A 24610-nucleotide genomic window follows, 5' to 3' on the forward strand; every position below is an offset into this window, starting at 1 on the left:
ATTAGAAGACTGGGTGTTACCAGAGTTCTGCATCATCTCCTCTATTCTCCTTTTCTGTAGAACACCCTACAGAGTATGTTTCGTGCACAGGTGGATATTATGTCATTTCCCCACTGTGTTTGGATTCTGTCAAATGCTCTCATTCCCTTTCTTTGACCTTCATACCTTCAAAGACAGTAAACACGTAAATCCCACCCCACGAAGCTAATCCGATTTGCAGAGGCAGGACCTGTGAATTGCTCTACTTCTCCCCCTCCTCGTATAGACAAAAGGGACGTATATAATGGATCATTGTTCAAGCCTTCGTCTCATTTGAACTGCCTCTGCTGTTGCTTCAGGCCTTCGGTGGCCATAAGGCGAAGCAAAGCTTCTCTCCTCCCGCACTGCCCGCTCTGATCCGAGGAAAGGAGAGCAGCTTTCTGGATCACTAAAAGTCCCAGCAGAAACTCTACGAAACGGCTCCCCTTTCGTAGCCCCCTGCCCCCAGCACTGGAGGATTGACTTCTGAGCAAAAAGACAGCAGGAAGAACTTTCTCACAGTAAGAGCTGTTCCACAGCGAAACAGACATATTCCCACAAGAGGCGGTGGGCTCTCCCTCCTCGGAGGTTTTCAATCAGAAGTTGGGTGGTCCTCTGTCTTGTATGATTTAGTTCAGATTCCCGCATTGGTGGGGGTTGGACTAAATGACCCTCGGGGTCCCTTCCAACCCTACAATTCTAGGATTCCAGGATTGTGAGGCACGTTGAGAATCTGATTTCGCACGCTTAGGCTGCCTGCACACCATCCGTTTAAAGCGCACGACTTCCCCACAAAGACGCCTGGGAACTATAGTTCACCCCTCACAGAGTTCCAATTCCCAGCATCCTAACAAACCAGCGTTCCCAGGATTTTTTGGGGGGGGGGTTGGGGTTGGAGTTGGAATCGCGCGCTTTAAATGGATGGACGCGCCTGAACCTATTGGCTGACTTAAGCGAGTTATGCCAAACTTAACCCAAGAGACAGGGATGCTGCGTCGTTTGATCACTCAAAAGCAATAGCAATTGCAAACATGTTTAACTCAAGAGCAAGGGTCATAGAATGTCACGCGAATAACAAGTGCCTTTGCGGCTGCAGCCCAGGTACCCGGCAGAGGAAGCGCGGGCCGCGGCGACTCCAAAGGGAACCTGAACCGCGCTGCCTGCAGCGCCAGCGCCCCGCTCCTGCGCTCAATCGATCCGCAGTTGCAGGATCGTTTCAAATCTCGGCTTTAAGTTACCCTAGGAAGTTCCCCTCTTTATGATGAGCTGGCGGAGGGAGGGAGAGAAGGGGGGGGGAGTCCGCCGTCGTCTTCCACAAGCAGAGCTTTATCCTTTCCAACCCCCCTTTCGGAACAGAAGCATTTGGCACGCACAACTCTGGAAACATTTCCACTCCCGAAGGAGCTGCCGAGCGCCGTGAAGAAATAGGTACATCTTTCTTCCCAGCGCGGGCCGGGCGTGCAAAGAAAAGTCTCGCGGCGGGCCGGAGCTCCGGCAGCTCCTCCTCCCGGCGAGCTTGACGGCTCGAATCTGGAAAGTTGTGGCAGAGGAGAAGCGAAGAGCGCGCTCAGTACCCCTCCGCTGCTGGGGCTTTGCGTATGTGTGCCTGCTTGTATGCGTGTGCGTGTGTGTGTGTGCGCGTGTGTAAGCTGGAGGGGGGGGGCAGGAGGAGGGAAGTCCAAAAAGGGGGCGGCGTTCCCTTTAAAAGCCGCCTGCCCTGCCGCGCTTCCTTGCAGCACCAGCAACCCGCCGCGCCAGCCTCGCCTAGGCTCTCCCGGTTCGCTCACAGGCCGCCTGGCGCTTGGCGAGCGCGCCTCCAGCCCCCGCGCCCGTGACCTCAGCCCGAGCCGAGCAGCCACAAAAAGCCCCGAGAGGGAGAGGCCGCCAATAAAGAGAGAAAAAGAGAGAGGCGCAGGCAGCTCCGCTTGCAGGAGAAGCAGGAACAGCAGCAAGGAGCGCTCGACGCCGGAGCCCAGGGCGCACGCAACGCGCGGAGAGAGGCAGGAGCCGGGTCGTGCGCTCTTGCCGCCGAGCCACCACCAGGAGCCGCCGGAACCGAGGAGCAGCAACAGGAGGAGGAGCAGCAGGAGGAGCAGCGGCTGGCCCGGCCACTAACTCTGCCTGCTCGCTCTTGCTGCTGCTTTTCTTTTTGCAACCAGGAACGAAAGCGCACGACCCAGAGGAGGAGGGGAAAGTGGCCCGCTTGGAGAGATCGGAGGCGGAATCCAACGCTTTGCGGCTGCTGATGCCAAGGGCATTTTCTTAAGGAGAAGGGAGCTGCTTTCTATTGACATCCGAGCAGGAGCGCCGAGGGAGCGCGCATTGCCGGCTCTCGGCCCGGAAAAGGGACGCTTCTTCGCCCCCGACACTCCGCGGCTCCTTTCTCCGGCTGTTTCGGATCTTGAGCATGTTTCCCCGGCGGGCCGGGCCCTGGAGAAGGACGCCGGCGGTGCGTGCTCGTTCCCCGAGCTTGGCTCTGGGGCAGCGCCCTTGCAGCCGGGAGTGATGCGGCGCCCGGGAGAGGCCAGCGGGCCAGAGAGCAGCCCCAAATCCGCGACCGCCGCTTCGACGTCTTCTTCTTCCTCCTCGTCGTTTTCCTCCTCGCTTCGTCCAGGTTAGCCCAGGAGCGAGACCATGCCCGGGATGTTTCTTCCTCTCCGCCGAGAAGCGAGCTCGGGCTGCAGCGCTGGAGAGGAGCTCGACTAGAGAGCGAGGCTTCGGAGGCGCTTGGAACGTTTGGTTCCCCTTTTGCCTCGGCTGCCCTCGCCGCAAACTTCCCAGGCAGGGAGGAAAATTGAGCACAGCTCCTCGCCGCTCGTGGACAGCTCTTCTCCCCGACCCCGGAGTAAGGTGGTGGTGGGGAAAGACCACCACCACCCAAAAAAAGGACGGATCGCACATCCCCCCCCCCCCCCTGATCGGCTACGCTACTTCCATGTGGAGGTTGGCTCCATGGACGTGCCTGAGTGTGCTGCTGCTGCTTCTTAAGCGATCGGCGGGATCCTAAAAGGTAGCAGGAGGCGGGGGGCGCTGGGGAAGGAGGGCGCGCGCGGTTTCGAACTCTGCACATGGCCACACCTGCCGGGAAACTTCCCGCGGGGACTCCCTACGGATTCTTTTCTCCGCGTTCCGCAGACTGTTGATCATCCATACCTCCCCACAACAAAAACAGTCGCGGGTCTTTCTAGGAAGTAGAATTAAAGCTAATGGTAAACGAGACATTTCTGGTGGCAAATCTCCCTCTTGGCATGTACCTTGACCACTTGTTGAGAGAATGCGGGAGGTGTGTGTCCCATACTTCCCCTTTTGCTTCCCCCCCTTCTCATTCTCCCCCGTGACAAGACCAGCCTCCCCCCCGCTGCCCTCTTCCCCCAGAATACTTTGCTGCGCGACTTAACTGCTTGCAGCGCCCATCCTAAGCGCCCTGCAGTATCCCGGGCCACAGGTGGCGGGCGGAGAGAGTACTGGGCAGGTCATTACGCGGCAGCATCCTCTCCTTTGTATTGCAAGAGGTCCTGGCTGGGACACACTTCCAGCAGGCCTCCGGAGTTGCTGCCTGTGTTGCTCTGCTGGCCCGGTCACTTGCTGAAACTGCTTTATTCGGGGTGTATTGCTTCGCTCTGCAAACTGCAGGCTCCCCACCCACCGCTGTTTCGGGAGCTTCTGAAACCTGAGCCCCTTTCTAGCCCATTATTGTAACGTGCCCCCCGCGCACCTCCATTCACAAATCCCACTGGTTTTGGTAGAAACATATCCGCGCATAAACCGTGGGTGGGGAACTGGTTCCAGATGTTTCTGAACTACAGCTCCCATCATGCCTGACCATCACCCATGCTGGCTGGGGTTGATGGGAGGTGGAGTCCAAGGAAGTCTGCAGGGCCACAAGTTCATCACGGCTGGCCTCTTAACAGTTATAGTCGAGGATCATTTACCGTAGCCGAATGAATCCGAGGCACGGAAAAGGGGTGCTGGAGAGTGGAGTTTTAGCTCGGTTTTACTGTAGAGACAACTAGCAGGCTTTTGAAAGGAAGAAATTCCAACAAACCTAAATTCACGTTCAAGCGCTTTACTAAAGGAGCGCGCGCGCACCTGAACTAAAACAGCAGAAAGGCTCTCTCTCCATGTGAGATCCTTGGATGAAACGGCTCACATGGATAAAGTTCTAGCTCGCAACCTTTGCAATCTTTTGCTTGTGGCTGCCGATGCCCTGCTCATTTTGCTTGATCCCAAAACTATTAAAATGCGGAGCAAAGGCGGGAGGGAGATGAAATAAGGTTTCCATTAGCTATGTGTAGGTTACAGGATGTAAAGGAGGGGGGGGGGAGAGAAAGCTGGGCCTGGGAGTCAGGCAGTTTCAGGTCACAATCCAGCACACTGTCAGGTGCACTTGGTTTTGAATGCCTAATTCTGTGCTGACTTGTTGCCTTGGTGCATCCTATAATTGTTTCCAGTGGTTTTGTCCAGCCCTTGGGGAATCCATGGGCTAAAAAACTTAAAAGCCCACTCTCCTTACAAACCTAGGATGATGATGATGATGATGATGATGATGATAATAATAATAATAATTAATGTATTATTTATACCCCGCCCATCTGGCTGTGTTTCCCCAGCCACTCTGGGCGGCTGGAAGCTCCTCTTGATAAATGTTTCACTGCAGTCAAAAAGGCACATGTCCTTCCCCTTCCCCATGTAATTCTCCTTTCTAAAAAGGCACTCCGTGATTACCGTATATGTTCTTTCTTTACCATATTGACTTCCTGTCTCCTCATTCCACACCTGCTATATGTATGCCCGGGTTTTGTTCTCCCACCAATGCAGCGGAGCCACCTTACAGCAGGCTACGAAGCAGCTCAAAGATCACAATCCCATAATGCTGGCTCTCCAGCCTCCCCTCGAAACCCCACCATGCCACACCCTGCAATACTTCCTCCTTCAGCTAAGTCCCAGCATGTAGCTATGCTTGGGGGCTCTTCGCACAATACTAATTATAACAGTTCTGTCTCTATTTATTCTCTGGAGTGAACAGTTGCACTCAAATAGCCCAGGAGCCACAGTGTGGGCTTGTGAATATAATTTTGAAAATCCATGTGATTGTGGAGTTATCTCCAACCTCATATCATGGATGAATGTGTCGATATCTTGCTGCAGGGTATGCAGAAGCCGCTGCAGTTTTACCCCACCCTTCCTTAAAGGGGTTGTGGGTGGCATTTTTAAGTGAGCCATCTGAATCTTCAGGGTCTTTCATGTGCTTGCTCCCTTCTGAAATTTCCATTTCACACAGTCCTTTCTTTTGCCAGCGATTGCAAAGTTGTCCATGGTGGGGAGGTTGTGTGTTACCAATACAGTATTGTTTTGTGCGACTTGCCTAGAGGAATAATAGCAGCTTCTATGGGTTGTATTCCTCTAATGTTTACTCTGTTGAAATTAATGAACCCAGGTTACTCATGGCCATCGATTTCAGTGGGTCTACTCTGAGTAACAGTTGAGTATAACCTGTTGTTTCCTGGACTAAGAGGATCCATTTGTGGGATTTTCTCTTTGCTTGGGCCTTATCTCTGCTTTCAGCCACAGGATTGTGAATTGCCTTCTCTTTCAGCTACTTATTCCCCATTGCCCATAATACCAGTTCCTACCCATCTCACTCCACGTGGGCAGCTTCCATAATCTGCTGGCAGATTGCTACCCACCCCAGCAACTGTGGACATATGAGAGAGAGAGAGGAAAAACAATATCCTGCCACAGTTCAAGTCAGTACCAAAGTTCCCACTGGGGTCAGGACTGTCTCTCATATGCTTCACTTCTAGGGAGATGGAGAAGGTCCTACCTACAAAGACCATGGGAGCTGGGAAGGGTTATTTATAGATCAATGGTTTTGCATGCAGAAAGACCCTAGTTTGATCCCTGGCATTTCCAGACTGGCCTGGGCATATCCCGTCTGAAATTATGCAAAACTACTGGCAGATAATACTGAGCTAGATGGCACCAATGGAATGGCTTTGTACAAGGTGGTTTCCTACATTTCGTGGGCAAATGTTACACTTTGCTCATGCTGGTTTTGCCCTACAGCGTTTCCTCGCCTGCCGACTCACCCTCTTCCATTCTCCCCAGGTTGATGACCATGGTTGCCAGGACCTGCTCTCTACTAGCACTGCTGCTTTATCACATACTGCTGGGTGGTTCGGCCAGCCTCATCCCGGAAGTGGCCGACAGGAGAAGGTTCAGCGGAGACTTGGGCCGCGTCACTCCCCTGCAACTCTCTGAAGGGATCCTGCGGGAATTTGAACTGCGCCTGCTCAATATGTTTGGGCTCACGCGGCGGCCCACACCAAGCAAGGACATCATCATCCCTCCCTATATGTTGGAGCTCTACCATCTGCACACCAGCCAGAAGCCAACAACCATGGACTATAACCTGGAGAGAGCTGCCAGCAGAGCCAATACTGTCAGGAGCTTTCACCATGAAGGTAAGGAGGGATGCTCTTAGCTCCTGCTTCCACTGCCCAAGCCCTAACAAAAATAGGCTTGGAAATTCAACACTCCCACCACCCCCACAATTTGGAATGCTGCATTTGCCAAGACGTTTGGTGGTTGGATATTTGGGGTGGCCCAAATAGCTCATTGGGGGAGCACCTATTCCCAACATCCCCAGGTAGGGTGGAGGGAGACCCCTGCCTGGAATCCTGGAGGCCTGCAGCTGTTCGGTGCCAAATGCAGCAATGGCCTTGATTTCTTGTGCTCCTTACACTTCACCCATTAGATATATGCGATGTATCGCTTGCTATTTAAGCAGTTGTGAATTCTTCATTATGCAATTTGAATCTCTGTCTGGTTTGGTTGCTGCTACACTGGTATGTTCTAGCGAGACAAAGCATATCACTCAAATTTGGTTAGCTGAAAAGTGCAATTTAAATGTAAGGATTTTCCTTCTGAGCATCCATGCTAGGAAGGAAGAGATAATCACACTGGGCGAATAGAGCTGAAGTGTGAGTCTCTCTCCTGGTGGTGTTTCTGCTCAAACTCCTCTCAGCCTCCTCATAGTTCAGTGTAGGCCTGTCTTAACCATTTAAAAACAAACCAGGTTCTAAAACAGGCATCCCCAAACTCTGGCCCTCCAGATGTTTTGGACTACAATTCCCATCTTCCCCGACCACTGGTCCTGTTAGCTAGGGATCATGGGAGCTGTAGGCCAAAACATCTGGAGGGCTGCAGTTTGGGGATGCCTGTTCTAAAACTAATCTTGCTCATGTTGACTTGGAAATAGGTAGCCTTCTTTCACAGTAAAAGCTCACACCTGGAAGCACTGGGAGGAATTCAGCATCTTGCTCCTCTGATCAGGGCAAGCATTTTGCAATGATCTCCCTCTTTCTCCTTCTGTGTGCTGTGTGACTGGCATCTTCTGTTTAATTCTGGCCACTATTTTGATTGATTGTGGTGGGTGGGAAGCTTTCTAAACATGAAGTCATGTTTGCAGTAATGTAGGCGGGTATGTGAAGACAGTACCATGCCCATTTCAGTGCAAGCACATTAGCCTTTGGATCCCAAAATGAACAGAAATGGTTATCTCTGCATGGCTGCCAAGCCTCCTGGGCTGGGCACAAGCCATTGTTAGAGCAGACCCGCTAAGACTTCACTTAGTCATCCCATTGATTTCCATGGGTCATCTCCGGAATTACGACCAACCCAAAGATTGCAGTTTCAGCCTATGATTTCTTTAAAAAATGCTATTTGAAGAACACTGACACGTTGCGTATCCCTTCCCCTGCATGATGATGAACATCACTGAAACACATGGCCTTGCATTTTGAGACATTTTTAAAAGCACAGTCCATAATTCTAAGACAGGGGTCAGCAAACTTTTTCAGCAGGGGGGCGGTCCACTGTCTCTCAGACCTTGTGGGGGGCTGGACTATATTGGGGGGGGGGGAATGAACGAAGTCCTATGCCCCACAAATAACCCAGACGTGCATTTTAAATAAAAGGGCACATTTTACTCATGTAAAAACATGCTGATTCTCGAACAGTCCGTGGGCTGGATTGAGAAGGCGATTGGGCCAGATCCGGGCCTTAGTTTGCCTACCCATGTTCTAAGAAGTATAAAAGTTTTTGATTTTTTAAAAAAAGTTTATTTAATTTTCTAAATATATTTCTGAAGATTGAGCTTCTCACTGCCATTGTGTTGGCGGCAGAATCCTCCCTCCCTCCTAAAGAACCAGTATCCCGCATATGCTTATGATAATAATGTGGGTGGCCAATTTGCCCAGAGGAGTGTAGAGACCAGTTTTTCCTCGAGGTGATGATCCTACAGATGGTAGGAAACAACCTGGAGCAAAAATGAGGAGGAGTACGAGGAATGTCACATTTCCCCCTTTAAATAGCTAGCAATTTTAGTTGCTGGCTGTGTTTGTTTCATTAAACGTTAAGAATGGCAAACTACATTTCTAACTCGGCTGAACTCTTTGTTCTGTGCCTTATATTCATTTGTCAATTTTTAAAAATTGACTTTCATTGATCCAGAGCAAGAGAAGTGGGTGTTGTTTTTTTTAATTCTACAGATTTTGCCCAGATTATGAGTTCCTACCAATAAATTTAAATGTTGCAGGCTAAATAGGAAAAAAAGAGGTCTGTCTAATTTACAGTTGGCAATCAGGGTAACTTGGAAGGATTTCTAATCCCCATCTAATCCCCGTGAGAGATCAATTTAACAATCAATTGTATTGTCTCCACCATGACTTTGTCTTCTGTTTAAATCTAGATTTAGTGGAGACCTAAAGTAAGCCCTTCAGAAAGCAAGACTGATAAGTTTTGGAGCAGCTGCCCACTGGATTTCGTGGGCACCTTGGGCTTTAGGTCACTCAGATTAAAAGCCACAAGCAAATATGTACTTAACCAGACAGAACAATTGGGAGTAAATGCAACACAATCTTCAGATGCTCTGTGGCCACTTATTCTTGCATTTTTGAACTAGGCCAGTTTGCTGAATTAAAGGCAACTTGCTTGAACTTTTATGCAAAGTGCTTATATCCGAGTTCCTTAAACTTGAATGAACTTGTCTGCAGCACTACTGGGCAAAGCTTTACCTTGCATTGGCAAAGGGTTTTTTGTTTTGTCTTTGCTGCTTGCTGCTGCCTCTGTTCAATGCATATCCAAAAGTTTCACCATGATTGCAGCAACCTTCTTTCTTCTCCCCTCCATTTATGACCCTAAGCACATTTTTGTGTGTGTGTGTGAGATTAGCAAAGTCACTTTGAATTAGCTAGATTTACAGGTTCCTTTCTAGTTACAGGTAGGTAGCCGTGTTGGTCTGAGTCGAAGCAAAATAAAAAAAGGTGCTACTGAAGGAATTTTTTTATTCAGGTTCCTTTCTGTGTTTCTGCATCCCAGCCACAGATACTTTGATGCAACATGTACAAATAATATGCATTAGAGAATGTGAATCTACTGTCTTCTGCAGAAAGGCTAAAAACCTGAAGTTGTCAACCTTTTCATGGGCAGCATCGATGGATTGTAGAATTTGGGGGCGGAGAGAGAGACAAAATCAAGCTGCTTAGGTTACATATAGTATAGAGCTGGGCTGGCAAGGAAAGATACATAAATATGTATTTTAATTAAGTTTCTCCACAAGGGGTGTGGCCTACATAGTGATTATTCTAACTAATAGCAAGTCTTAATGAGGAAAGAGATTAATGGTGTAATTTAAACTTGCACTGTGGCATATGTGTGTGTGTAAATATAAAACTAATGAATGGGAGAACTTCCAGTAAACATTTCAATTGTGCCAAAATGCACCTTAATGCAAAACTACATATATGAGTGGGCAGAGGGAGGGAAGGCTAGCAAGTGTTTTGGTCAGCTTCCTTATTCCAACAAAATAAACCCTCTTAGGCGATAACCCTACACCCACTTGTGTCCCACTGAAGCCGAGAAGCAATGACTTAGCCATTTCGGTCCAGTGATCTATATAGCTCAAGAGCAGGCATAGGCAACCTCGGCCCGCCAGATGTTTTGGGACTACAACTCCCATGATCCCTAGCTAACAGGACCAGTGGTCAGGGATAATGGGAACTGTAGTCCCAAAACATCTGGAGGGCCGAGGTTGCCTATGCCTGCTCAAGAGAGAACTTGAACCCAGGTCTAAGTCTTTCCCTAAGTCTGTTATTTATTGTGGGAAGCCTGTTCTTTCAAGCCAATTCAAAGGGCTGTTCTCTCCCTCCCCCCCAAAATACAATAAAAGCAACACATAAAAGCAGCTTATCTAGAGAGAGCCACCTTAAAACAGCAGCAGAGATAACAGGTTAGTTTTTAAAAGGGCTTGGGAAATAGAAAGGATGTTAGGGAATGCAACCATTATGGTAGGTCTTTTGGGGTTTTATTTATATTGTAAACCACCCAGTGATCTTCTGATGAAGGGCAGTATAGAAATTTAATTAATTAATAGTACAGTAATAATCACCATCACCTTATGCCCCGAGGCGTCTTCCTGGCATGCCAGCTGCTGAAAGGCCCTTTCACAGGTGTGCTTGAGAGGAAAGGGAGTGCCTACCTAGACAATGGTGGGGTTTAGATACGAGAAATAGTGTGGAGGAACTGGTTCAATGCGAATTTGCTGGCGGTTGAGGGCTGCAACATCTGGAGGGCTGCAGGTTCCACAACTCTTGTGACCAGCATACAGGTGTGCTTGCAGAGAACCCACAGGAAAACCTGTTTTTCCCTGTCACTGTTTTTCTGTAGCTTGCTACAGAAAAAAACAAAACACACTTAACTTTTCTCTGAAAGCTCTAAAAACCTGACACGATCATTTACTTTTTCTCGCAATCCCAAGGGCCACAAATTATTTGAGCAAATCGTTAGATTGTTTATTTATTTCCTTTAATAAACCCACGGGCCCTTGTTGCAAGTACATTGTTTGCAGCTTGCAATATCCCCCCCCCCCCCGTCACATCCAATCCCATAAACCAGCCCAGTTAAAGAAGAGGCCTCTCCCTCCGTCAGTTCAGCATGAGAGTCTTAATCTCAGGGTTGTGGGTTTGATCCCCACATTGGGCAAAGTTTCCTGCGCTGCAGGGGGTTGGATGAGATGGCCTCTTGCAACTCTACAGTTCTACGATTTTGCCTCTCTGGGTAGGGAATTCCACAACCATGGAGCCACTTGTTGATTCTTGCCAGTCTAACCTTGCTCCTCAGCAAGCACATGTGTAGGGTCTCTGGCACTGACCTTAAATCTCTGGATGACCTCTCTGTCTTTGCACCTTTGTAACCATGCAAGCCAAGGCTTGCCGATCAGAAGGTCGGCAGTTCAAATCCCTGCAATGGGGTGAGCTCATCCCAGCTCCTGCCCACCTAGCAGTTCGAAAGCATGTCAAAGTGCAAGTAGATAAATAGGTACCGCTCTGGCGGGGAAGGTAAATGGCGTTTCCGTGCGCTGCTCTGGTTCACCAGAAGCGGCTTAGTCATGCTGGCCACATGACCCAGAAGCTGTCTGTGGACAAACGCCGGCTCCCTCGGCCTATAGAGCGAGATGAGCGCCGCAACCCCAGAGTCATCCACAACTGGACCTAATGGTCTGGAGTACCTTTACCTAACCATGTGAAACACGGGTTCATTGGGATTTTGGGGGGGATGGGGCAGGGGTTTGTTTAGCTCTGCATTTGTTTTGTACATGTCAGTTCAAAGCCACTTAAGAGAAGTGTCCAATTAAAGCACCAATGATGTAGATAGGGCAGGAATTAAAAACAAATCGAATGTGAGGTAAACACAGTGTGGCTGTGGCTTGTTATTCTCGCGACCCCTCCCTAGCCATTGGGTGAGTGGCTGTTTTTTCCCTGTTGCAAAACTTGGCGGGGGCAGGGCGGGAATGGGAAAGCAAGAAGCAAGGAGGGCTTTGGGTGGAAAGAGACTGAAAGATGGCAGCTGGTTGCTGGCTCTCAAAGGTAGTGAGGAGTCTCCAAATGCAGTGGGGTGAGGATAGAAGATGGCCCTGGGGGACAGGGCAGTGGAGGATAAAACACCGCAGCAGTTTTTCCTCTGAGTAAAAGGAAGCAGGGGACTCCCATAAGGACAGGGCGAGGAAAAACAAGGGTGAAGTAGATCTTGAAGGAAAGACACCAGGGGTTTGTGGTGGGTGGAAACCCCGGGAAAGAGTGTAGACTCAAAGGACTGGGAAATGGCTTCCATTTCCCCCAGAATAAGTTCTTCTGGAGAGATGGAGAATTTGTGGCCCTTCTGATGTTGCTGGGACTACAACCCCCATCATCCCTAAACACTGGACCGTGCTGGCTGGGGTGGTTGGGAACAGGGGCCTACAGTTTCCCACATCCCCTCATCCTGTTGTTCTGGCACTTCACTTATAGCCAGTGCTTTGAAAGGAGTCTTACAATGCTGTTCACAAACCACTCCCTGCCATTTTGTAGCCCCCACCTATTTTGGTGCCACTCGACCAGGTGGCTTCACCCTAAAGCATGTCAGGGCCACCCCTGCAAGATGGCCTCACTGCAGATGGGTGTAGATGCTCAGGACAACCAGATTTAGAGGGAGCCAATGATAAGTTAGCTTTCCTGTAAATGCTTGAGAGATACTCGTTGTCCACCATGGACTTGTGTACTTTAAATGCAAGCTCTTGTTTAGCTGACCATAGAGGAAAGGGACTCTGAACTCAGATGTTGGGGGATAAGGAGATGCCTTTGGATTATGGCCGTGTTTCCAAAGCTGCAGTGGGAACAGTTAGGCTGGAATCCAAAACTTGTTCCTTTGGTATTTAATATTGGTGACACTTCCAAGTAAATGGAACACCAACGGAGCAATGTGGCTGTTAAGATAGTTCACAATATGCTTAGACTTAGCCACAGTTGTTGCATGTATGACCCCACCAGTAAAAGTTGCAATATGTGGTGGTATTACCATTGTGTAGTTCACCAAGTGGGCTGGACACATTGCTTGTTTGTAACCCAATTTAGAGGTTATCTGAGAATATGGATATTGTAAAATAAAAAAATTCCTTCAGTAGCACCTTAAAGACCAACTAAGTTTTTATTTTGGTATGAGCTTTCGTGTGCATGCACACTTCTTCAGATACCAAGTTGATATTGTATCAACGGATATTGTATCACATACTGAGCCCTTGGAATAAAAACAGGAGATAGGGGAGGTCAAATCTTCCCATTGCTTTCTCCTAGATTTCTTTTACTTGCACATGAATTTATTCCTGAACCCAAAGTGCAAATGACGATTCACTTCAACTCTCATCGGTCCCTAACAGGGTCAGGGATGGTGGAAATTGTAGACCAGAAACATCAACCTTGGGGGCAGCAGTTTCCCCCACCCTTGGCCTCAATGGCTTGGTTAAATTTGGCAGCAATAGTACATCCTATCAATACTGTACAACGTTATTGGTCATAAGTAAATGTTAAATCATAGTACTACATTTCCCCAAAATTTTGTTTTCCAAAAAGCAAAACTCACACCTTAAAACTATCTGAGAGTGCTCCAATCTCCCACATGGGATGCACATAATTCCCTCCGCCCAGTATTTGTATTCATCCCCTCTCCTGAGCCCCACCCATCCTCATGCCATCCATATTAAATTGAACAAAAAGGAAATGGTGTTTTGTGTCCCTCGCCACTTTAGACGATGACCAATATACTGCATGTCTGCAGTTCAAATTTCAGCCACAAACTTAAGCAAATGGTCATTCCTCTGCTCCCACCTGTAATAACAAGTATTATGTAGGGGGGTGATCTTTCAACAGTTGAAATCAGTAGTAGATTTTATAGAAAAGAACAGGACAAGGCACAACTCACACAGTGCCTTGAAGGTTGGCAGAGTCTGTATGCCTATTTGTCCCTTATTTTGCAGTTAACTGTTCGTGATAGCAGTGCAGTAGACAGGCAGTATGGATGATGGATTTGCCAAACATGTGGTGCAGCTGTAGACTGTTGCAGTTCAATAGATCTGTGTGACTTGGTTGCCCATTCCTGCAATGCTGCCAGTGGGGACCCTCCCCCCCCAGCAAACAACTAGTCCTACCTGGTGCCCTACAGATGTTTAAGACTACAACTCCCATCAGCCCCAACCTATAGTCCCAAACATCTGGAGGGCGCCCGAATGGTTTAACTACTAAACCCATACAAGTTATTTTCATTTAGGGCCTCCTTGAGTAAAATGACTGGGTGTGCTTTGTGGAAAGGTCTATAATTACGAGACAGGGTTTTGGATAGTAAGTTTTGTAAATCATGAAACTTTGGAATGGCTTTTGAGAGACTGACAAGAACACTGAAGGTAGGGGTTTGTTGTTGGGTGTTTTTTTAAGGGAAATCTTTAAGAAATGCAATCCCTTTCCTTGATCCTCAGTCAGTTTTTAATTACTCTCCCTGGGCCCCTGCTAACCACAGTGTTAAAAAAATGTTCTTTAATACCCTTGAATTCCAAAGCAATGCCTCACATTTCTTCCCCCTTATTACGACCACCTGGAATTCACAGTGCACTCCTATGAGATCCAAAATGCATGGCAGCGAATGAAGCACTTTAACATCATGTTTCGTGGGCTTGCCTAAACAAACAGAAAGACAAGAGCAACTAAAAAAAGGAAAAGGAAGAAAAGCCTTTCGAATTTCTAACGTAACACACACATTTGCTTATGCTAATGTTATGGGGAAGCTTCTATATCTGTAGGGTACTTCGAATATTTCATGGCATTATCTGAGTTACTGACTGTGTTTTTCCCCTTCTCTCCCCCCACCCTCACCTCCTAAACCAGAAACACTAGAAGAACTTCCAGAAAGAAGTGGGAAAACATCTCGGCGTTTCTTCTTCAACTTAACTTCCATCCCTGAGGGGGAGTTCATCACTTCAGCTGAGCTTCAGGTTTTTCGGGAGCACATTCAAGACGCTTTTGAGAGCAATGGCAGCTCTTACCACCGTATTAATATTTATGAAATTGTAAAGCCAGAGAGAGAGGCCTCCCAGGACCCCATCACGAGACTTTTGGACACACGCTTGGTGCATCGTAACGCCAGCAAGTGGGAAAAGTTTGATGTAACACCGGCTGTAATGCGGTGGATTGCACATGGACAACCCAACCATGGTTTTGTGGTAGAAGTGGCTCACTTGGACCCCAGGGAGAGCACTGCCTCCCAGAGGCATGTCCGGATCAGCAGGTCTTTGCATCAGGACGATGCCAGCTGGTCTCGGATCAGGCCGTTACTAGTGACCTTTGGGCACGACGGAAAGGGACACCCTCTCCACAAGAGAGAGAAGCGTCAGGCCAAGCGCAAACACAACAAGCGCAAGTCCAATTGCAAACGGCATGATTTGTACGTGGACTTCAACGACGTGGGGTGGAATGACTGGATAGTGGCCCCGCCGGGCTATAGTGCCTTCTACTGCCACGGAGACTGCCCCTTCCCCTTGGCAGACCACCTGAACTCCACCAACCATGCCATTGTTCAGACTCTTGTCAATTCCGTGAACCCCAAAATCCCCAAAGCTTGCTGCGTGCCGACAGAACTGAGTCCCATCTCCATGCTCTACCTGGATGAGAACGAAAAGGTGGTACTAAAGAATTATCAAGACATGGTTGTGGAGGGCTGTGGCTGCCGCTGACGTGGCAGCAGGACGGAAAATGGACCAATGCAACAAAACAAAACAAAACTTGACACTTTAATATTTCCCAATGAAGACCTTATTTATGTTATGAAATGGAGAATTAAACGCATCTATTTTGAAAAAAAAAATCTATTTATGTCTACAGAAAAAAAGCGAGGAAAAAATATTTTAACCAGAGAATTATTCCTTTTAAAGATTTTTAAACGTATTAGTTGTACATTTTATATGGGTTTAAGCGCCCCCCCTTTCCCCCCTCAGCACATGAAGTATAAAGGTCAGATTGTTATTTTGTATTTATTTACTATTATAACCACTTTAGAAGAATAGCTAATTTGTATTTATATGTATAATCAAAAAAACAAGCAGAAGAAAAATAGGGTTTGTACATAATTTAAAACAAATGGTAGCTTTTTTCCCCCTTTTCCTTTTCCAGTGTGTATTTAAGTAAGTTGCGATGTGTACGTGGAAGGGTTACTATGGCAAAGGTGCATAATGCATTTTGCTTTCTGCAGTTCTACTGTTAAGGTCACGAGTGCAAGCCCAATGAAAAGTGGCTAATCCGCCCTGCTGACTCAAGATTATATTGTACAATTCTCAGGAATGCTGCAGGGTGGGCTGCCCAATCCATGAGAAACTGGCATCCTCCCGTGGGGGGGGGGAGCATTTGGATAAGAACCAGACGGTTGCCGAGCAAGCAGAAATAGAACTTCTGTTCCTCATGAAGGTGTGACATGACCACCAACTGGGCTTATCTAGAAAACTCCCTACTTTAATTTTTTGTTTTGTTTTTTGGTCCTTGCACCTACAGAAAAGCAAAATGTTTATGCTGTTCCTCCCCTTTTAAGTAGTTCACCCATTGGAATCCTTGTCCTGGCCAAATATTAAATAAAAATACCAGATTTCTTCAGTTTTTAAAAAGCTTTCTTTCTGTTCGCCTTTCCTACGGTGCCTAAGGTATTCCTGCTACTACAGAGTAACACTTGTTGAACGCCAGAGGTGTATTATTGCGCACACCTTGCAATCTATGTTAACAGGGCTCGGAGGGAGAACAGGTTTGTGGGAAGCAGCAAAGTATGCAAATGCCACCCTTTTATTTTCCTAGGGACATCTAACACATGCAAAGGAATCCGAGGAATTGCTACAGGGCCAGGCCCTAAATATCTCCTCCCCGCACCTATGCAAAAGGCTCCAGGGAGGTAGAAGTTCGCATGCAGTCAGATGCATTGCCCATATGCAAGCATAAAGCTGAGTCAACTTGCACCCCCCATGTAATGGGAAGAGGGCTTCTTGGTTTCCCATGAGAGCTTGCAGAACAGGAACATAGATTCTACAGAGCAGGTGGGAAGTAGGCAACATGGCGCCTTCAAAAATGTTTCTGAACTTAAGCTCTCATCAGCCTCAGCCAGAGTGGCCAATGTGGTGGAGGGATGGGGGACTTTGCAAGTGTTAAACCAGGAATGCACCTGAAATGGGCTACTTACAAGCAACAGCGACAGGAGAAATGTTCACCAGAGTCAAAAGATGTATAGTTACACTGCAATCTTACACATATCTACTCGGAGGGCATTCCCACCAAGTTCAGGGGGGGCATTACTTTGGGAAAACCCAGCTGATTCAATTGGACTTGCATCTGAGAAGCTTTGTGAAGGATTGTGCTGCTAGTCTGGCTTGCTATAATGCCATTCATAACCATCCTGAAATTACATACTGTGGAATAATTTCACTTAAGTGGTTTGAGAACGGATCATTAGGTGTTCACGGGAGCATATGTTTATTTTAAATGAAAGCAATGTCCCTAGAGATGTTTCAGTTTGTCCTCCAAAGTCAAGCAGTCCTAGTTAGACCTGCAAATGTTCTTGCACAAACAAAGACGTTTACATGGCTTTGTTTTGCAGCATTTTCCCCTTTAAAAAAAAATCTTGGCACTGGAACTTTTTCAATGGCCTTGGAGTAGAGGGTCGGGGAACCTCTAACCAGTGCTTGTTTCCTAAAAAAATGTTTAGGGGTACTCTCATTTTCCTACTCATATTGAAATACTGCCCCTCAATGAGGCCAAACTTAGATTCACAAAATGTTTAGGGGTAAGTGTACCCCTGCGTCCCCCTAGGGGGGGAAAAGAACTGATTCTAGCAACGTTGCTAAACATGTCGTCATTGTTGTCTGAATGCCACAAAATGGTGCTCACGAGTGTCTCGCAACAGGTTAGATGAACAGTGAGTATCACAATTCAAAAGCCTACTAGAAACAATTAGGAATAATCACAATTTTGGTAGGTAATATAAAAAGGGAATCCATACAACATCCAAACAAGACAAATAAGATTTTCTAACTTAGTAGCTTAAATCTGATGGATGTCTTACCAAATAAGCAACACTTTAGGCTGCACAATCAGTAACAGCAACCCTTCAGAATGAACACCACTCGAGAAGACATGTAATCATTTCATGATCTGTTCTTTGGCTTGGTAGGACAAGACTTTGACTTTAAGGTCACATCCAGACTATGCATTTACTGCCCCACAAAAATCAAAGTAAAATCCCAGGAATTGCCGTTTACTCTGCAAAGAGCTACAATTCTCAGCACCCTTAACAGACTGCCATGCTCAGGATTATTTGGGTGATGCCATGAGCTTTAAATGTATGGTGAAAGATTTGGATCCAATCCAACACCCCCTTATTGGGGTATTAACTCATTTGTAACAGCAATTTTGGAATTACTGAATATTTTCTTAAACCAGTTTTGTTGAAAGCTTGTTAGCATCATAATCGTCCAAAAGTCTTTGGAGGCTTGCAGGACACTGAGAAGGGATGTTATAGAACAGGCACCCCCAAACTTCAGCCCTCCAGATGTATTGGACTACAATTCCCATCTTCCCCAACCACTGGTCCTGTTAGCTAGGGATCATGGGAGTTGTAGGCCAAAACATCTGTAGGGCCGCAGTTTGGGGATGCCTGTTATAGAAGGTTAAGACTTGGAAGTACTGGAGAATATTCATGCAGTGTTGTGAAACCAAACAAAAAAAAATCCTTCCAGTAGCACCTTAGAGACCAGTTGGTCTACTGGAAGGAATTTTTTAAAATTTTGTTTTAACTACGGCAGACCAACACGGCTACCTACCTGTTGTGAAACCTTCATTCATAAATAATTTGAGGGAAGCAATATGGTGCAGTGCTCATTTAATATGTAAATATATAACCTGCAATAATTTGATCTGAGGTGACCTCGAAAGATCTGTCGTTTCATTTTTGGTAAAATGGCAAGGAAGATCTGGGTAATTTTCGTTATTTCTTCATGTCATTCATGTTCGGAATAGCGATTCTCCCCCCCCCCCTGTTCTCAGCAATAAACAGTACTCAAACTTTCACACATTTGTGGATCATTTCCCTCTCATGGTGACAGTTTCTTCTGTCTAGATCAGGCATCCCCAAACTTCAGCCCTCCAGATGTTTTGGACTACAATCCCCATCATCCCTGACCACTGGTCCTCTTAGCTAGGGATCATGGGAGTTGTAGGCCAAAACATCTGGAGGGCCGCAGTTTGGGGATGCCTGGTCTAGATTGAATAGGTCTTCTGGTTGCTGCTTCATGAATCCAGTTTGTACACTACTGCAAACTGTCTGTCAGAAATGTGTGCAATGGGATGTTAGGAGGATGTCTGGGCCTTGCTTGTGGGGATCTGTTCAGCCTGCCACTTCACTACCTCCTAATTAAATTTGCACATGCAGAAAAAGCCCATAACATGCTTTGCAGAATCAGTGCACAGACTGTCTGGAATTCTGTAGTGCTAAGGAGCCTAAGAACTAAGGGGGGGAAGTGAAGTTGAGAATTTCAAATTTAATAAGAGATGGAACTGCAGGAGTTGGGGCTGTAGGTTTTCTGAGGGTTCTGTTAAGTCCAGGTGGACAGATGCACATGGTTTTCATGGTGATTTTGATCCTATTTCAAGGGGTTTCGGGTGGGTACCATTGCTAAAACAAAAGAGGTTCAATGCTAAGATGCATCATCCACAAATCAATTCTAACCATTGGAAATCAACACAACTGGCAACATTTCTGGACGACATACAAATTCCATAAAGGTTGTGAGCAGAGAGAAGATAATTGGATTTCAGTTTTTTTAAAATTTAAAATATATCTTGCCCAGCATTCTAGTCCCATTATTATATCAAAGAATGTCTCCGTGCCAAAGCAAAAGCATGGTAAGATTTTCACACCCCTCACCATCAACCCATTCATTTGTAGTCCGTTTGATGTTGAACATGCATGTCAGGATCCAGTAAAATACTGCATAAAAAGCAGACAGAACTAGTAACAATGCCAATTAGCAATTGATTCATTTGTTTAGCTCACTCCATGAAGTTCAACTGAGAGCCAACTGTCCTCATATTTCATTTTTTACAGCAAACTTGGGTTCAGGATAAGGGAAAGCCCACAGAATTATTCTGGGTGGAATTCAGTGTCAAAGGCATGCCTAGGGTACCTTGCAAGCAGCTGTATCGGTGCCCCTCCCCCAATCACTTAGAAATTACTACATTTTAAACGACCCAAGTATTAGAAGTGTCCACAGTGGTGACAAGGCAGGATGAAAGAAACTGCATGCCTTTGTGCCACAGTGCAAGGAGGACAGGAAGCTTCTCCCACATTTGATATTGCCCCAACACTAGCTGCACACTGCTGCACACTGATATGTCAAAACACTCCATAGTCAGATAGGTGATATTTGCACCCCCAGTGGGGGCTAGTTTCACCAAACCCCTAGGTACACCTCTGGCAGAGCCGTCTTTCCCATAGTGCTTAGTAGTGCGTTGTGCCAGGGCGCTGGCCTCTCAGGGGCGCCCAAGCAAGTGGGGGAGCTGCGTGGCTTTGTCGGCGGTCTCCCCTTTCCCTGTACATCCACCAGCTGCACCCCGTCAACTATATCACTGGCGGGCGTGCAGCTTCCTTCCCAAGCCTCCATGGGAGGAGAGCGATCCTCGCAGCGGCATGGGGGAGAGTTGTGCCCCCCCCCATTTAACATGCACAATAGCTATACAAATATAAGCCATGGCGGTAGGGCATCATTGCATAGAGTACATCTCTGTTGATACCAGATGCCGTTTCATTTGCCACGACCTGCCTAATCTTATCTAGGGTCTCTTTCCACGATCCTTTCAGCACAAGACAAATGTGGCTTCAAATAATTCTGCGCTGACATCCTATCATGCCCTAAAGGTGGTTGTGTGCAAATAAATGTCATGTACAGAATTCACACAAATGACCACAGGACATAGCATCTTTAGCTGGCCAAACATATGTAGAATAAAAAACGTAGTCATTACAGACTGGAGGGATTCCAGTGTGAAGGAGCCTTATACATACAACACTGGCCTGGCTCTGGTGGAAACTGCCACTGATGCCAGTGAACTAGTTTATTTCAGTCAAGGCCTTCATGCCTGTCGGATGTATATATGCTATATACCAATTGGCATTTACTTTACAGTGGAACCTCGTGTTACGTACCGTCTTCCTTGTGAACGCTGCAAGTTATGAGCTCCGCTAACCCGGAAGTAGATGCCCCTTGTTGCAAACTTTGCCCCAGGATGTGAGTGGAAGGTGCATGCTGGCAGCGCGGCAGGCGCCCTTAGTGAAAGTGTGCATTATGTTATGAGTGCTTTCGGGTTACAAACGGACCTCCAGAATGGATTAAGGTCCTAACCAGAGGTACCACTGTATCATCCTGTTTCGTTGTGCACTTTTGCAAGATGAAGTCATTATTGCGGGAGCCTGGGTATGAAATAGAAAATATTAATCACTAATCTGGTGTTTCTTTATTTTGTTTAACTCTAAATTGTTAAGAGGTTGCTTAATTGTTGTTTGCACAACTCGACTTTAATCCTTCAGTTAGTCCCCTGTATGTTGATGTTCAATTTTCTTCCCTAATTTCCATTATGAAAATGTTTGTGCGCAGTTTCTGCAGAGCCTTCAAGGACTGTTTTATACTTCCTGACAGCGTAGGTCTGCCTTAATGGTTTGTTTTTACTGCTTAAGAGTGTAAACTTTTCTGCAGCCAATGTGTGGAAAGTCTACTCTCATCCTGCATTACACATTTTTCATTACTCACTTGCTGTTTTTCCTTTGTTGCCAATGATCACCTTTACTTCGGCTTTGTGCAAACACTCCTGTGATTTACAAAATAACATCACTCTCCTTCTGACCCTTTCCCTCTCACACTTTGCTTTCTATGATGCATCTTCTATAAATTATGTAAGGGGAAACAAAAGCCACCAAAATACAAGAAGTTAACTTGCTTTTTTCCAAGGTCCCCTTATCTGTTTCAGCAGCAATTTGCTGTAATCTTATTGCAGCAATAGAAAAAGTTTTGATTCCCTGGTGCTGCTTTAAATAGTACTGCCATAATTTCCAGGGAGGAATAGATTTCTTTACTATCACTCCTACTAGTAATACAGTGGTACCTCGGTTTAAGTACACAATTGGTTCCGGAATTTGTACTTAACCTGAAGCGTACTTAACCTGAAGCAAACTTTCCCATTGAAAGTATTGGAAAGTGGATTAATCTGTTCCAGACGGGTCCGCGGAGTACTCAGCCTGAAGTGTACTTAACCCGAGTTATGAGTGTAATTGGTTCCGGAAGTCTGTACTTAACCTGAAGCGTACTTAACCTGAAGCGAACTTTCCCATTGAAAGTAATGGAAAGTGGATTAATCGGTTCCAGACAGGTCCGCGGAGTACTTAAACTGAAAGTACTCAAACCGAGGCGTACTTAAACCGAGTTAAACATTCTTTGCATTTCTTTAGTGTTTAGCTGTTGAATTGTATAGATGTCTACGCAAAAGCAAACCCCATTGCCTTAAATGAGACACACTCCCAGCTAAGTGCATATATGGGACAACAGCATATATGGGACAACAGCCTTCAATGGGCTTAGCACATGTTATTCCAAACCAATTCCAATTTTCTTATTGCACTGCAATAGTATTTTACAATATACGGTAGGTTCCCTCTTGAAAGGTATGTCAGCATTATTCTCCCCATTTTGCAGATGCAGGGCTGAGGCTGGGAAAAGGTGACTTCCCTTAGGCCATACTAGGGAGTTCGTGGCATACGCCAGGCATAGGCAAATCAGCCCTCCAGATGTTTTGGGACTACAACTCCCATGATCCCTAGCTAACAGGACCAGTGGTCAGGGATGGTGGAGGATGTTAGCATTTCACTCCTCCATTGCTGGATGTGTGATTGTTACATCACATGTCAGCGTTTACTTTCTAGGCTTGGAAAGTGTGAGAACGGACCCACCCCCTGCCTCACTGATGTAGTCCAAAGGAAAGCAGAGCAATATGTTTGGCACTAGCTTGGTTGCAGGAAGGAAGCATACATGCCATCCAAACAACTTAGGAACTCCACTCAGGATTTGTGAAGGGCTTATTCCTTAGCCCTTTCTTCTCCCAAAGATATCATATAAGGCAGCAGAGGTTTAGGATAAGAGTTTTCCTTCTTCTAGATGACACTACAAGTATCATGGAATTGTAGAGTTGGAAGAGAGCCCAAAGTAGTTTGAGTCTGGTGTAAGAGAGCTTGCTATGCTCTTAAAACTACACAAGCCATACAGGAAGTAGAATGTCCCCTCGATTCTAGCTAGCTCTGATATATTTTTTCTGCTTACCCTGCCACCTTTGAGAAGGAGGTGACAACCTCCCCTGAAAGTTGAGGTCAAACTCTGAGACCTAGAAACCTGACTGGTAGTTACTTGGTTTTTAGTGCAGAGATAGAAAAACATATGGCTCTCCAAATGTTGATGGATTCTCGGCTCCCACCAACCTCAGCCAGCATGGCCTCCACCGGTCAGTGTTAAAGGGAGTTGGGAGTCCTGATAGATATGGAAATACACAGGTTCTTCACCACTGCCTTAGGAGATAATAGCCAGGGCCGGCCCTACGGCAAGGCTGGGTGCCACGCTGCTCACTGTGCCCGCCAAACAGCCGCGCTGGGAAACGGGGTGCGGGTGGGGCGCCGGAGGGATCTTGGCACCACGGTGCCAGGGCGCCAGATATGCTTAAGACGGCCTTGATAATAGCTGAGATATCAGCTCTAGTTCTGTTGTCTTTCTTAAGTTCTGTGCTTCGGCAAGAATCAACTTATATGGACCCACCCCCAAGTGAATATCACTGTTATCTCGGTAGCTTGCCAGGATCTTCATGGCTGCTGGTGCCATGCACATGTCTGTACTTATGGCTCTAGCATCTTACTTTTGGGGTGCTGTTTTAAAGGCACCGGACCATCACCTCTAGTGAAAAAGCGTTGCACAGCTGGCTGTCACTACAGCGATCCTGCTTCACTCAAAATGTCAGCTGGCATTCACCTCTATTGGTAATATTTGCCAACGAGGATATATTTTGGAAGGTAGCAGCGAAAAGAGGGAAATAAAGACCGCAAAAAGGGCTATTTTCAGACATCACGTTCAGAACTGCAAGAAACGCGCCTCTGGTCCAGAAAGTTCAGTTTCCCACAACAGCTGGAATATGGCAGATTTACAACTTAATGAAGCTGTTAATCCCATTAGAGATTAAATTAAAAAGGGCTTTCTGGGAGAGCATCAAAAGGACCTTCGGATACTGCGCTGTAGCGATTCAAAGTGTACATGCGGGGGCAGGAGAGGAGGTTGACATGTGTGTCTTTAAAATGCATGATAGCAATTCCTTCCGTGTCTCTCATTAAAGTAGAAAGCATTTGGCTCTAGCAGCACATAAAAAGAAAACAAAAGAACACTTTGATTCTGCGAGCCACATGGAGATAAGAGCTTTAAAATATAAAGCTAATTCTGGACGGGTGTAAACTGGCCTAGGTCACATTAACTGAAGCCTGAGGGAACCAGAGGGAATGACTATTTATTGATAGCTACTATTGGAATGATAACTGGAAATGATCTGCCAGCTATTATACTCACAGCACTCCACATTCCAACTAAGTGAAACTCCTTGTTTTAATTCTAAGCGTAACT

At 46.6% G+C, this 24610-nt stretch overlaps 1 protein-coding gene and 1 long non-coding RNA gene across 2 annotated transcripts in view; one reads left to right on the plus strand and one right to left on the minus strand.

The window, feature by feature from the left end:
* Window positions 1–24610, minus strand: part of LOC148686162 (uncharacterized) — a 345039-nt gene that overhangs the window by 10599 nt on the left and 309830 nt on the right. The window lies entirely within an intron of this gene.
* Window positions 1738–16534, plus strand: BMP2 (bone morphogenetic protein 2). The gene is made up of 3 exons (XM_035110119.3): window positions 1738–3028; window positions 6127–6482; window positions 14769–16534. The coding sequence occupies exons 2-3, from the start codon at window positions 6131–6133 to the stop codon at window positions 15611–15613; spliced, it is 1197 nt and encodes a 398-aa protein (XP_034966010.1). The 5' UTR covers window positions 1738–3028; window positions 6127–6130; the 3' UTR covers window positions 15614–16534.

The sequence above is a fragment of the Zootoca vivipara genome, chromosome 3 (genome assembly GCF_965207765.1).
Source record: "Zootoca vivipara chromosome 3, rZooViv2.hap1.1, whole genome shotgun sequence".
Lineage (NCBI taxonomy): Eukaryota > Metazoa > Chordata > Lepidosauria > Squamata > Lacertidae > Zootoca > Zootoca vivipara.